The 13,093-nt window shown below is 42.3% G+C and overlaps 1 protein-coding gene across 2 annotated transcripts in view; it reads right to left on the bottom strand.

Moving 5' to 3' along the window:
* Positions 1-459: 459 nt before the first annotated feature.
* Positions 460-13,093, bottom strand: part of nradd (neurotrophin receptor associated death domain) — a 42,075-nt gene continuing 29,441 nt past the window's right edge. Inside the window, exons 4-6 of one of the 2 annotated variants that reach the window (XM_061915771.1) lie at positions 12,100-12,313; positions 11,860-12,002; positions 460-6,333 (exon numbers count right to left, since the gene is read on the bottom strand). In XM_061915771.1, coding sequence (XP_061771755.1) covers positions 6,020-6,333; positions 11,860-12,002; positions 12,100-12,313 — 671 coding nt within the window. In that variant the 3' untranslated portion in view covers positions 460-6,019. Of the gene's footprint in view, positions 6,334-11,859; positions 12,003-12,099; positions 12,317-13,093 lie in introns of both variants that reach the window. The other variant, XM_061915770.1, reaches the window with a different exon arrangement.

The following is a 13,093-nucleotide window of genomic DNA, read 5'->3' on the forward strand; positions in this document are numbered from 1 at the left end:
CGTGCCAGCAACAAAAGGGTTCCAGGTTTGATTCCCCCTTCCGCCATCCTAGTCACTGCCGTTGTTGTCCTTGGGCAAGACACTTTTACCCACCTGCTCCCAGTGCCACCCACACTGGTTTAAATGTAACTTAGATACTGGGTTTCACTATGTAAAGCACTTTGAGTCACTAGAGAAAAGCGCTATATAAATATAATTCACTTCATTTCACACAGCAAAAAAACACAAACCAAGGAAACAACCAAATATGTAAACCTGTGACATTAACTGACAAAAAAAGCATTCGAAAGGATATATCAAAAAGAACAAAATTAAATAAAAAAAGGTTATGGACTAAAGCAAACAAAAAAAAGAATCAAAAAGGAATTCTAAGGCTCAATAAGGACGTTTATGTCCTGTTTAATTATGGCCATAATTAAAGTGTTAAAAGGTGTTCAAAAAAAGAGCAGATAACAGACCTTTTTATTACAAATGATTTATTAATTGAATGACAAAACCCCATAAACAGGCAAAGTCAAATATGAAATATGCACATAAAGATAAGATGATCATGTGAAGCCATCACACAGTGCAGCACACAGAGTAACGTTTGAACATGCTGCTCGAATAAATAGGGAAGGTGTTCCGTTCTCGATGATCCCTTTGGTGGCCCTCACACATTTTTATTTACAAGGGTGAACACGTGAGGAAGAGCTTAAAAAGAGAGTTCTGTTCGGTTGTGTTCCATCAGGAATACCAACAATACCGGCGTCATTACAATATGAAGCCGATTTCAAGTGTTGTCATGGCAATCTTCGGTAACACTTTAGTATGTGGAACATATTCTAAGTGACAGACTTAATTTCCCTTTGGGGATTATTAAAGTATTTCTTATTCTGGTTCTGATCCTGATTAATTTAGAGTTATTTGGACACTAGGTGAACATATAAGGGGCAGCACGGTGGTACAGGGGTTAGTGCATGGGCCTCACAACACGAAGGTCCTGCTGTCCTGGGTTCAATCCCGGGCTCGGGATCTTTCTGTGTGGAGTTTGCATGTTCTCCCCGTGACTGCGTGGGTTCTCTCCAGGTACTCCGGCTTCCTCCCACCTCCAAAGACATGCACCTGGGGATAGGTTGATTGGCAACACTAAATTGGCCCTAGTGTGTGAATGTGAGTGTGAATGTTGTCTTTCTATCTGTGTTGGCCCTGCAATGAGGTGGCGACTTGTCCAGGGTGTACGCCGCCTTCCGCCCGAATGCAGCTGAGATAGGCACCAGAAACCCCCCGCGAACCCGAACGGGACAAGCGGTAGGAAATGGATGGATGGGAACCTATAAGGTTTAGGGTTACTAATAAGCAATAATTCTGAGGTTTTTGAGGGAAGACTCTTCGTTACTGGCTTACTGGTTGTATAATAAGGCCATGCAGAATAAAGCATTAATAAGTACTTAATAATGACAAATTAAGAACCAATATGTTACTAATTTGTATGTTAATTAGCGACTAATTAATGGTGAATATGTTCTCCATACCTAAGTCTTACCCAATATTCATTGGAAAAATTATTGGAGTATTGGAACATGTAAACTCCTCAGGTGGCAATTAGAATAATTCATCTTTTTTTAAGTTGCAAATACAAACAATTATAGGCTAGATCAGTGGTCCCCAACCGCCGGTCCGTGAGCTGCACAGAAGCATTAATTTATAAACCACCACATTTTCTCAGACTTAACTTTGGCCTGTCCCACTAAACACCAATAATCCTGTCAATAAATGCATATTACAACTAGTTGTAATGGGACAATGCACATTAATGAATATATAACATTTTAATGAGCCAGATTGTTGACAAAGGCTAATTTAAATGGAGAAAGCAGGTCCGTGAAAAATAATGCATACATTAAACCGGTCCCTGGTGGAAAAAAAGTTGGGGAACACTGGGCTAGATGACTCATGCATATTATGAGGACATGAAGCCAAATACAGTATATTTTCAATAGTGAGTAGTACTGATGCAAACAATATTGTATTTTTGAAAATGATACCACGGAGTCTCCTTGATGGAAGTGGAGGTGAAGGCAATGCCTTTGGAAAAGTAGGAGATAATATTACAGAGTACCTCAACTTAAGAGTGTTTTGAGATAACAACTCATTGTTATACTTTGAAATGTGAGTGACAAAATTAGTCACATTTAGGCTGACCATATTGTGAAATCCCAAAAAGAGGACACATATATGCATGCCAAGGCGGGCAGCATGCCAAGGCCGGGACTAGGTGAACATTTACCAATGATACTCGAACTTGCTTTATGAATAATATCCATCCATCCATCCATTTTCTACCGCTTATTCCCTTTCGCGGTCGCGGGGGCGCTGGCGCCTATCTCAGCTACAATCGGGCGGAAGGCGGGGTACACCCTGGACAAGTCGCCACCTCATCGCAGGGCTATGAATAATATATTTATTTAAATAAAGCATTTTTTATCCTCTGTTGACGGCTGTGTTGGTGCTAGAGATTTTTAAAATGGGGTCCCAGGGACCCCATCAAGTCATAAAAATGGGGTCCCACAATATATTTTCGGGGTCCCACTTTTTTGTAAGCATTTTGAAAACAAATGATAAACATATTCATTGTCCTGTTATATCTCACATTCTAAATTGTGTTTTGGAAAAAGGTTGTCATAAACGTTACTTAATTCATTTTAAAAAAAAATAATAAAAGAAAACAAATGTGTATACATATGTAAATGTATTCAGTTATAAACATTCATTCACTTTCTTCTTTCCTTCATGGATGTAAACTTTACCGCTGCTGGTAGTTTTTTCTATGTTTTTATTTAATAAGTTGTAGGTGTATTTATTTCAGTATAAAAGTTTAAAAAGTGTTTAGCTTGGGTCATGAAATGATGATAATGGTATGCCAGGGCATACATAAATTTTATATTTAACGCTTAAATCTCTGGAGTCATTCACTCACCTTAGTGTTTACCAAGAAGTCTATTTCTTTTTCCTGGCAAAACTCGAACCAAAACTTCCTGTCAATAGCGTCACTTCCCTAACTTCCCCGGAAGTCCCGCCCCCCAACCAAAGCCATTGGCTAACACCCCGTAGCCAGCCGCTACAATATTTACAGCTAGGATTCACCACCTCGAGTATTTCATATATATATATATATATATATATATATATATATATATATATATATATATATATATATATATATATATATATATACGGTAACTTAACCCTGGACCTACATTGAAAATACACGCAACCCTAATTCAAAATGCCGGACATTTGACGCATTTAAAAAAACGCGCCCGGACACGCCGGACACCGCCGCAAAAGAGGACATGTCCGGGGAAAAGAGGACGTATGGTCAGCCTAGTCACTTTGAACCCTGTAAGATCGGACCAAAACATCTTACTCGCTAGCATTAGCTTATAGCTATGGAGGGACATCATTTTGTTTTACAATCCATAGAAAGGAGAAAAAAAAGTGGGTGTGAAGGACGGTGATGTTGAGATGAAGTGGACGGTTCTTAAAAAAATAAATCATCAAAGAAATTTGAGCGCATCACTGCCAGTCTGTGTCATGTCTGTTGATCATGTTTTTGTTTGGCCATGTCCTGTTTAACCTTTGGACTCTTTAAGTTCCTGTTTTTTTTCACTCCCTTGTTTTGTTGCCATGGTTGCAAATTGTGTCCACCTGTCTCTGATTAGTGCTCGCCCGCTCACCTGCTTCCCGAGCACTAATCGGAGGCAGTATTTAAGCTCGTCTTTGCCAGTCAGTCGCCCTGGCGTCATTCTGTCACTATGGGGAGGTCGCAGCTTGCTGCGGGGTCGTTCTCCCTGGAAGGCAGACGGATTACTCAAGACATGGCATTTAGGTAAAAATATGATTTAATTTTAACTAAAAAAAGGTACAAACAAAAAGGCGCATGACGCGAAAACACAACTTAAACCTATCTATGGACAAGAAACAAAAATAGGTAACTATGACATGAATAAATAAAAACTTACTTGGCAAGGCATGAAAAAAGTCAGCACAGAGTAAGAAAAGAACACAATGACGCCAGGGCGACTGACTGGCAAAGGCAAGCTTAAATACAGCCTCTGATTAGTGCTCGGGAAGCAGGTGAGCGGGCGAGCACTAATCAGAGACAGCTGGACACAATTTGCAACCATAGCAACAAAACAAGGGAGTGAAAAAAAAAACAGGAACTTAAAGAGTCCAAAGGTCAAACAGCACATGGCAAAAATTAAAACATGATCAACAGACATGACAGTCTGCGCCGTACGGAAGTCTCATGCCAGCCGAGAATGTTCAAATATATTATCCAGACATTATCCAGGAAAATATGGAAAAAGCTGCTGATGGTGTTTGATGGAGAAGCCTATGGAAGGAGGTACCATAAATCAATTACTTCATAAAATCAATCAATCAATCAATCAATGTTTACTTATATAGCCCTAAATCAGAAGCGTCTCAAAGGGCTGCACAAGCCACAACGACATCCTCGGCTCAGTTCCCCCATCAAAATGTTTTCATATATGTGTACATTTTTTAACGTTGAGGACAATTTTAGTCCCAAAACTATACATTTGTGACATTCTGCAATCCCGCCAGGGGTGCATGGTAAGCCAGTGATTAGTATGTCAGCCTCAAAATCACACAACTACTGGAGTTGTTTGGAGGAAAGTAATGATGAATGATGGGTGACGTCCATTGCATCCGGTCTCCTCTAGGGGTGTTACCCACATTTCTCAGTCATTCTCATCAACGTTCCACTGAGTTGTGAGTTTTTCTCTGCCCTTATGTGGGCGCTGAACCGCGGATGTCGTTTTGGCTTGTGCAGCCCTTTGAGACACGTCTCGACTACTGCAACGCACTTCTTGTCGGGATCCCCAGCAAGAACATTCAGAAGCTGCAGTACATACAGAATAGTGCTGCGAGGATCCTGATGAGAGTGCGGAAATACGACCACATCACACCAACTCTCCAATCCCTTCACTGGCTTCCTGTTCCGCCCAGGATTGAATTCAAAATCTCCCTACTAACTCACCAGTGCCTCCATGGAAATGCCCCCGTCTACCTCAAAGAACTGCTCACCCACAAATCGTCCACACGACACTTCCGCTCCAAACAGGCAAACCTCTTCCAACCTCCAAGGACAAAGCTACGAACTATTGGAAACCGGGCTTTCTGCTTTGCTTCTCCCAGTCTGTGGAACACTCTCCCTGACCACCTGAGGGCACCTCAGACTGTGGATGCTTTTAAAAAAGGCTTAAAAACCCTTCTTTTAAAAAAAACCTTTTTATAGATATGCATTCTGGTTCTAGCTATTGGGCTGTTTCTAGTTTTATATTTTATTTATTTTTATTATCTTTTTATCATTATTATTATTACTACCATTTGCTTTTACACTGTGACACTTTGAAGTTGCTTGCTCAACGTAAAGTGCTTTTTTACAAATAAAATCTATTATTATTATTATTATTAGGGCTGTATAAATAAACATTGATTGATGATTGATTGAGGAAAGTAAAGTTAAAGTACCAATGATTGTCTCACACTCACACACACACACACACACACACATACTAGATGTGACCCATCACCCTTGATCACCCCCTGGGAGGTGAGGGGAACAGTGAGCAGCAGCGGTGGCCGCGCCCATGAATAATTTTTGGTGATTTAACCCCCAATTCCTACCCTTGATGCTGAGTGCCATGCAGGGAGTTAATGGGTCCCATTTTAATAATCTTTGGTATGACTCGGCCGGGGTTCGAACTCACAACCTACCAATCTCGGGCACTTAAAATGATGCAGTTTTGGGGGTCAAATACGGATTAAATTGATTCATTTAATTTCAATGGCCAATGTTGATTGGAGATAAAAATGTTTTGGGTTAAGAACTCGGTCATAGAACCAATTAAGCTGTCAAGTTGAGGTACTACTGTACATTAGTGTGGATTAAAAAGATCCATAAGGCGTGCTCTGCAGCCAAAGTGGTGCAGCTTGATGGGGGCTTCCTTCACACCACTGAGACGCCCTGCGTGGGACAGTTGAGGGCCGAGACCACGTCGGGCCTCTCGATGCGAGCCAGCGCCGAGCACAGCAGTCCCAGAGTGGATCCTTCTTTTAGCGCCCAGGTGGAGAGGAGTGTGCGAGCGGGGGCCTCGCCGTGTCCGAACAGGTCCAGCTGCTCGGGGTCGTAGCCCAGCGCTTGGCCCAGCTGACGCCAGCCGCGGCCCGCCCCCTCTTCCAGGAGCCGCTCTACCTCTTCCTGCCTGTGGGGGGGCAGGTTTATGTACAGGCGTGTGTCCTGCTTGCTGTCCCTCTTTGTACCTTTGGACCACACAAATATGACGTCACTGCTTGACCTTTAACAATCTTTTTCATCACATTCTTGCTCCTTTGTTTCAACATGCATTGAGAATAGTGGCAGAAAAACATCAATAAACAACAAACTTGATTTCTACTTGTGTGTGAATGGGTGAATGTGACGTATATAGTACAGTGATTTGTATGGTATGATAACATAGTAAAGCGCCATTTACTGCTAACACTGGTTGCACTTATTTTTACACTTGCATGACAGATAAGACTGCTACTATAAAAATAGCTTGTAAAGGTATTTAGGCTTAATCAATGGTGACAGTTTGACCCTGGAACCGATTATACAGGGGCGCTATAGCTCGGTTGGTAGATTGGCCGTGCCAGCAACTTGAGGGTTCTAGGTTCGATCCCAGCTTCCATCATCCTAGTCACTGCCGTTGTGTCCTTGGGCAAGACACTTTACCCACCTGCTCCCAGTGCCACCCACACTGGTTTAAATTGCACTTAGATATTGGGTTTCACTATGTAAAAGCGCTTTGAATCACTAGAGAAAAGCGCTATATAAAGATAATTCATTTCGCTTCCCATTATTTCTATCATAGCGGGGTGTCCAAACATTACAATTTGATACATTTTGTCCAGTAAAGATGCTGAAAGCCATCCAGCGTCGCAGAGTGTCATAGCACACACACTTGGCATTCTGAGTGTACATGTGGAAGTGTGCCAGTCCTCCTTCTCCACTCATTAGTTTATTTGTGGCAGCCCACCACAATTACATTCGGACCGCCGCAGATGAAAGAAATTGAAGAAATTGTGGATAAAAGAGGAACAGTCGCCTCGACAGCATGGCAGTTGTTTGGATTCTTTTCCAAACGGACCGCAGTCAGACCGAAGTTGTCTGTAAACTATGCAAGGCGCTCGTGCCCACCAAGACCATTGATACCACACCACCTTAGCCGTGCTCACCCTTTAGAGCACAGCCGTAAATTCCTGGCACTAAACCTGCAGAAAATAGTTCTTCTCAGGTTTCTCAATGTTTAAATTTTTACATTATTTTGTTGCACTTTAGTAAGCATTTCTTATGTATTCCTTACTTTTTCACATTCATTTTAAAAAGTTATTGTCAAGTGTTCAATGTTGATTTAGAATTATAGAGCGTTTTCTAGTCGGGCTCCAGTACTATGGAATGCCCTCCAGGTAACAGTTAGAGATGCTACCTCGTTTGAAGCATTTAAGTCCCATCCCTGTAAATACACCCCCCTTTTTAGACTAGTTGACCTGCCATTTCTTTTTTGTTTTCTGTTTTGCCCCCGTCTCCTCTGTAAAGGGGGGTGGGGGGCACAGGTCCGGTGGCCATGGATAAAGTAGTTGCTGTCCAGTGTCAGGACCCGGCTGGGGACATCTCTGCACTGCTGACCTGTCTCCGCTCGGGATGTCGTTGTGGTTTGTGCAGCCCTTTGAGACACTTGTGATTTAGGGCTATATAAATAAACATTGATTGATTTATTGATTGATTGATTGATTGAATTGTGTTTACATTGTTTGGGTGCTTTCCATGGTTGTGTCGACATTTTCTTTCCTTTCTGCCTTGTTAGCTGAGGGGATTACAGTATATATCATAATTCTAACATTTAACAGATTTTTTTTCCTTGTCCTTATTTTTCATAGGTCATGGGGGCGGCATGGCGTAGTGGCTAGAGCGGCCGTGTCAGAAACCTGAGGGTTGCAGGTTCGCTCTCCGCCTCTTGCCATCCAAATCGCTGCCGTTGTGTCCTTGGGCAGGACACTTCACCCTTGCCCCCAGTGGCGCTCACACTGGTGAATGAATGATGAATGATGGGTGGTGGTCGGAGGGGCCGTTGTCGCAAACTGGCAGCCACGCTTCCATCAGTCCACATCAGGGCAGCTGTGGCTATAAATGTAGCTTAACACGCCCAGGTGTGAATGAATAATGGCTTCTCACTTCTCTGTGATGCGCTTTGAGTGTCTAGAAAAGCTATATATATATAAATCTAATCCATTATTATTATTAATATTATAAAAAAATATTAATAATTATCCAGATTGACCGATACAAAACACTTATACTTGATAGTTTTCAGCCATATCGCCCAACCCTACGACTGAGTGACTTCTTAATGCACAATACCACAGATGACCTGGTCGCACAACAAATAACGCATCTTTACATCATTATTGTAATGGCGCGTACTCGAACCCGCTTCCTTCCTGCAAATGAGTGTCACAGTTCCTCCTCTGGCTGCTCGCCCAGACACGCCCCCGCGCCCACGCAGCGACAAGCCTGCAAACAATCGTCAATCTGCACACCCAGACCTGATGAGGGCGAGTTGGATAAAGGACCAGTGGACCCAAGGATCCATGCGGGAACTTAGTTTACCTCTTTGTATACCGTAAGCCTTATGCTCTCTCTCTCTGCGTTTTTTCCTCCCTGTTCTGACATCCTGTTGGTCTCCCGCAGTGCCTTCCCGAGTCTCCCCCTTTGTTATCTCCTGTTGTTTTCTCCGTGGTTTTGGACTGCATTCCTCGATCCTCAACTCTCACCTGGACACAAACACTGACGCCTCTCTCTCTTCTGCCTGCCCCATGGACTGCCTTTCCTGCCTTGTTCCTTCTCCTCGTTTCAACATTTGGTAAGAGTCAACAGCTAATTATTCATACACATAGTCTTCCACCATACACCCCATCTGGATGCTAGTTCACACTTCTTTTCCGTAGTTATTAATATTATTATTTTTTTTTATTATATATATATATACATATATATATATATATATAATAAAATACAAAGAGCTAGACCGCCCCCTGGTGTCTTTGCCGTCATCTCCCCTTTGTAAATCACAACAATTATAGCGATATATGTGAAGTACAATAGCATGCATATTATCTTTAAAATTAGCGCACATTTACAAAAACCCAGAAAAAAACGACATGAATGATTATTTTTAATACCAATTCCATCAGTACTACCGGGTAACGATTCACCATTATATTGGTGAGAAACGACTTAAAAATGGTTTTGCACGGTAGAGGGATATCAGTCGCTAGCTTGAATGCTACATTGTGTTGACGACGCATTTGTTTGCTTGTTGCTGTCAAATTTTTAGGACACAGCCAGAATGTAATCAACATGTATTTTCACAATATGATGAGGGCCAAAGTTATATCATTTATTTAGCCTTCATCAGGTTTTTTTTTTTTTTTTTAACTTTTTTGACCTCAAGGCTAAACTTTTCCACTCTTGTTTATTTGTTTATTTATTTATTTATTGTATTGTTTTGTATCAATGTCTCTCACTAAGACACCAAATGTACCTGCAGGTACAAATAAAGAAATCACAACTAATCTAACCTAAACCACAGAGGGTCCCCGGGGCCCACTTAATGGTTACCACTGAGTTAGTAATCTAACTCTTGATTTTAGACATATTCAATAATTACTGTACATCTAAATTACTTGCAGTTTAACAGAATAAATAATCCATGTCACACGACATGAAAGCATGTGTTGATTACAGAGCTTATATTCAAGGCTTCAGTTAGGCTGAACACAAAATAAAAATAAAACAAATTGCAAAATAAGGGACTTATAAAATCTGGTGTAAGGATACATTTTCAGACAGTTAGGCAATACCTAAAAATAAACTCTTAAACCAAATATTATGTTTCTTAAATAAACTATCAGTAAAATTAAAGTGCAAATGAAAATACAGCTTCACCACTTTAGTCATAAACTTTAGCTCCAGGCTTCTTTTGTTGGTTTGTAATTGTCATTACTAGGGCTGGGCGATACAGCAAAAAGAATTATCTCCATTAATGTCACAATTTTTTAAAATGTTTTTAATTTAAAGTGGATTGTCCCGTGCAGTATTATAGCAAGCACCGTTGGATCCCTACTATTTACTGTTTTTTTGGGGGGTTTTCCCAAGATGGCGCCGCTGTAGTGGCTGCTGTTGGCAGGAGCTCTGTGCTCTTGTGTCATCCTTTTGTGTTTCCCTCTAGTTTTTCACATGTTTTATTTTTTTTTTTTGCCTTTTGGTTTGAGACATTGGGACTGTGTGACAAGGGGTGCACTTTTGTGACTTCTGCGATGCTTTTTTGTCAACTTCTGGATCTGCCTCCTGGGAGCCTTTTGGCCATGAAGACCAGCTGCTGGGTCTGGGCTACACCAGAGTCAGTTTGGAGAGACTGGAGGAGATGCGGATGTAGAGACAGGGCTGCGGAGCTAGCACTGAGCGCAGGGACAAACGGGCTTCACAGTGTCTTGGCTGAATGAGCAGGTATCGGACTCTTTGGGCCACTTAGACGCATCCTCGCTCATCCATGCAGACTGGACACTGGCCGACAGTGATCGCTTGGTTGCTTTGTTGGGTCTGCTCCTGGCCATGCTCCCTCCACCCCAGCAGAGGATTGCGTGGAACACCGCAGAGGCCACCACAGTGTATATGTTTCTTTTACTTTTTATTCATAGCTGTAAGTAGAAGTGGCTGGTTGCATCAGTTCTGCTCTTTTAATGTCTTTAATGTCCTTTGTGTTCTTTGATGTTTGATGTTTCCCTCTTACACACATGTAAGAGGTGTGTGTGCTATGGCTATGAGTTGTTTTTTCCCTTGGCCTCAGTCTGGACCCCCTCTCAAGGGGCCCAGGCTTAGACCAATTCCCCCCACCCCCCACACCCCACTGTATACCTGTATCGCACCTTTTTTGTAAGGGACGCCGGAAGTTGGCAGACCCGTCAGCGATCCTGTTCTGTCTCCCTGTAATGTTTGTCTGATCTTGAATGGGATTGTGCTGAAAATTTTAATTTCCCTTCGGGGATTAATAAAGTATTTCTGATTCTGATTCTTATTATGGGTCTACTGGAAATGTGACCAAATCTGCTGGGTCAAAAGTATACATACAGCAATGTTAATATTTGGTTACATATCCCTTGGCGAGTTTCCCCAAACACAACGAGTTGAGTTTATACCAAAATGGATACATGGATGATACAGCAGAGGATTGGGAGAATGTCATGTGGTCAGATGAAACCAAAATAGAACTTTTTGGTACAAACTCAACTTGTCGTGTTTGGAGGAAGAAGAATACTGAGTTGCATCCCAAGAACACCATACCTACTGTGAAGCATGGGGGTGGAAACATCATGCTTTGGGGCTGTTTTTCTGCTAAGGGGACTGGACGATTGATCCGTGTTAAGGAAAGAGTGAATGGGGCCATGTATCGTGAGATTTTGAGCCAAAACCTCCTTCCATCAGTGAGCGCTTTGAATAGTTGACCAAATACTTATTTTCCACCATAATTTACAAATAAATTCTTTAAAATTCCTACAATGTGAATTCCTGGATTTCTTTTTCACATTCTGTCTCTCACAGTTGAAGTGTACCTATGATGAAAATTACAGACCTCTGTCATCATTTTAAGTGGGAGAACTTGCACAATCGGTGGCTGACTAAATACTTTTTTGCCCCACTGTATGTATGCGAGGCCTGACTAAGACTGTGTGCTTGGTGTGTCGCACCTTTACAGGGCTGGTTGTCTTGCAGACTCTGCGAGTCGAGGAACACTCCGCTGTCGCTTTGCAGCTTCTCTCCTTCTGGGGACGTGCCCAGCTCGGCGGCCCGGGCCTTGGACAGAGCCTTCTTCTGTTTACACGATCTCCAGCTGCGGGCAGCAGAAGGGAGATGATGTCAGCAAAAAACTCGCCATGCTTTTGCCTGGACTCCATATAAGGAGCGTGTCATCAGGGCTGAGGACGCACCAGTTGTAGGCGACGTAGACCAGCAGGCCCAGCACCACTGCAGCTGGTACGGACACATAGGCCAGGATGTTGTTGTTGTTGTTGCCGTTCTCATTCTGCAGGGTGGACTTTGGTGTCCCTTGGACGGCGCTGCCTCCCCCTTGCGTCACCTCTTCAACACCCGACCAGCTCGGAGCGTTGCGGGACGCATCAGAGAGAACGTGTAGCTTTTTATCTGCTGAGACAGTTTTTTTTTATCACATGTGCACATATGGACACATCAAATTAGGGCAAAAATAGTCCCTCAAAAAAAAAAAAAAGTTTAAAAACCTATTCACGCTTCTGTGGTCTCCCTATTTTAGGATCAAACAGCACAAAGTACCACGGTGACCCCTTGGGGGTGAAGGAGTCAGGACATGTGCAGAGATGACCATTAAATGTTTTTTAGGAAGCAAGGAGACACGCTGCAGGGCGAGTTAACCTCCACTACTTAAGTGGGCTCTTATTCCACACTGCTGACTTCCTGGTTGGGGAGTTAGTGTTGGGATGAGGTGTGGACTCAGATGTTGACCACATGTCCGTGTTTTCCCTCAGAGGCCCTCCTACTATTTCCAGCTTCTTTTATCTCTTGATGCTTGTTTACATTCACTGGTTCATGCTAAAAAAAAATATTGTTTTGTTTTTTTCAACACAACAGGCGATATAAACATTGAACACGGTGTCTGTAAAAATGGAGGACGTGCACATAATCTTTCAACTTCAATCAAATACCTCCATCGGTACGTTTGAAAATATATATGTTTTTCACAAATACTCGATGGACGCACCAGATTTAACTAACCATCTGTAGTCCTTAGTTTATTGGTTGAGTGAAAATGTTGGGGTATAGAGTTTACTAACACTTGAGAATGTCATGAAAAAGACAACAAAAGGCCGTACAAATCCAGGCTGCGCTACATGTTTAGATTAGTTTAGATTAGATGGTACTTTATTTATTCCTTCAGGAGAGTTCCTT

This window comes from Nerophis ophidion, linkage group LG11 (assembly GCF_033978795.1).
Source record: "Nerophis ophidion isolate RoL-2023_Sa linkage group LG11, RoL_Noph_v1.0, whole genome shotgun sequence".
In the NCBI taxonomy this organism is placed as follows: domain Eukaryota; kingdom Metazoa; phylum Chordata; class Actinopteri; order Syngnathiformes; family Syngnathidae; genus Nerophis; species Nerophis ophidion.